The 1,318-nt window shown below is 49.5% G+C and overlaps 1 protein-coding gene across 1 annotated transcript; it reads right to left on the bottom strand.

Annotated features, from left to right (window-relative positions):
* Positions 1-117: 117 nt before the first annotated feature.
* LOC110579757 (ubiquitin-conjugating enzyme E2 L3-like) lies at positions 118-705 on the bottom strand. Its single transcript, XM_021689422.2, has 2 exons — positions 556-705; positions 118-459 (listed from the first exon to the last, which is right to left on the bottom strand). Exons 1-2 carry the CDS (start codon positions 703-705, stop codon positions 118-120), a joined length of 492 nt encoding a protein of 163 aa, XP_021545097.2.
* Between the last annotated feature and the right edge of the window lie 613 nt (positions 706-1,318).

Raw genomic sequence — 1,318 nt, 5'->3', positions numbered from 1 at the left:
TGTAGAAAGTTAGTACCTGCCACAAGCAAACACCAGGCGGCGGCACGTGTCGATTTTCAGCAGAGTCCTGCTTTGTGGGTCTCCGCTCACACTCGCTGGAATCCGTCGCGGCAGAGTTTAGTCCACAGGTCGCTTCTCCCCGTATTTCTTTGGAACCTCTTCAGCGTTCTTACAGAATTTTTTACGGTCCTTAGAGTATTCTTCAGCTAGGTCAGCCCGAAGTGGGTGCTCGGGCTGGGGGTCGTTCACCAGTGCTGTGAGGGACTGGATTATTTGGCCGGTTCTGGTTGCTGGCTTCCAGTTTTCAGCACTAATTCCTGGCAGACAGACCTGCCCCTTTTCATCGATGTTCGGGCAATAGATCTTTGTTTTAAATGTGATCTTCGGTGGTTTGAGTGGGTACTCTGCTGGAAAGTTGATTTCGATTCTCAAAGCCCCCTTATCATATGGAGGGTTGTCAGGAACAATAAGCCCTCGCCAAGTCAATAAATTAGCTTCATCAACCTGGATGTTACGGAAGTCTTTCATTCCACATTGGTGGATTTCTTCAAGCTCCTTCATCAGCCTCCTGCTGGCCACTATCTTGGATCTGGCGCGGCTTGAACAGGCAGCTATTTTATCTACTCTACTGCCTGTTTTACATAAGCTAAACTTTCCCTGCTTGTCACCCTCTTGGATCCCAGGTTTCTTCAACTGCATGATCATGTGGGAAAGTTCTTGGACACTCTGTGACCTTTCAGGCTTCAGCAGGCCTAAGGTCAAGTGGCTGTTAGCAGCTGTGGGGGTGAAGAGCTTCCTGGGCAGGGCAGCCAGCTCACATCCTGGGGGATCCACTGGCAAACCTGACCCTTGCTGAGCCCTGCTTCTGGAGGGAAGGGATCTCACAGCCCTGAGACCCAAATACAGAAGCTCACATTCCCAGAGCCAGGTTGGCCCCCCAGCTCTCCTCATTCCTCACCTACATGTCCCCTAACGGAGCCAGCCAGGACCCCACGGGAGATCCAGCACCATCAGCATCAGTAGGAGGAAAGTCAACTACTGAATGAAAACTCTAGTCCCTTTCTCTCCACATCTGGAAAAGCAAACACCGTACCTGGGGTTATCGTGCAGTGGGCAGCGGGCAGAGGGTGCAGGTGGACTGCAGCTGAGACAGAAGTAGCTGGATTTCTTGACACTGCCGTTTTCTTTGTCTCTGGAGAAAAAGAGAGGTGATTAACTGAGGTTTTAGCATTTCTCATTTCAGTAGATATAATCAAACAAATAGTTGGATATAGTCTTTTATGTGCACAAAGCTTTCCACATTTCTAGAAAAGAAAAT

This window comes from Neomonachus schauinslandi, unplaced genomic scaffold, assembly GCF_002201575.2.
Source record: "Neomonachus schauinslandi unplaced genomic scaffold, ASM220157v2 HiC_scaffold_6743, whole genome shotgun sequence".
Classification (NCBI taxonomy): domain Eukaryota; kingdom Metazoa; phylum Chordata; class Mammalia; order Carnivora; family Phocidae; genus Neomonachus; species Neomonachus schauinslandi.
The sequence above is the reverse complement of the archived record's forward strand: the minus strand, read 5'-3'. Positions and strand labels throughout refer to the sequence as shown.

Bases quoted from the DNA above. Each gene is read 5' to 3' on its own strand.
- LOC110579757 (XM_021689422.2), bottom strand. From the start codon at position 705: ATGATCATGCAGTTGAAGAAACCTGGGATCCAAGAGGGTGACAAGCAG. The intron at 460-555 runs GAGCTTGAAGAA...CTTATTGTTCCT, and splicing joins CCAGCAGGAGGCTGATGAAG to GACAACCCTCCATATGATAA.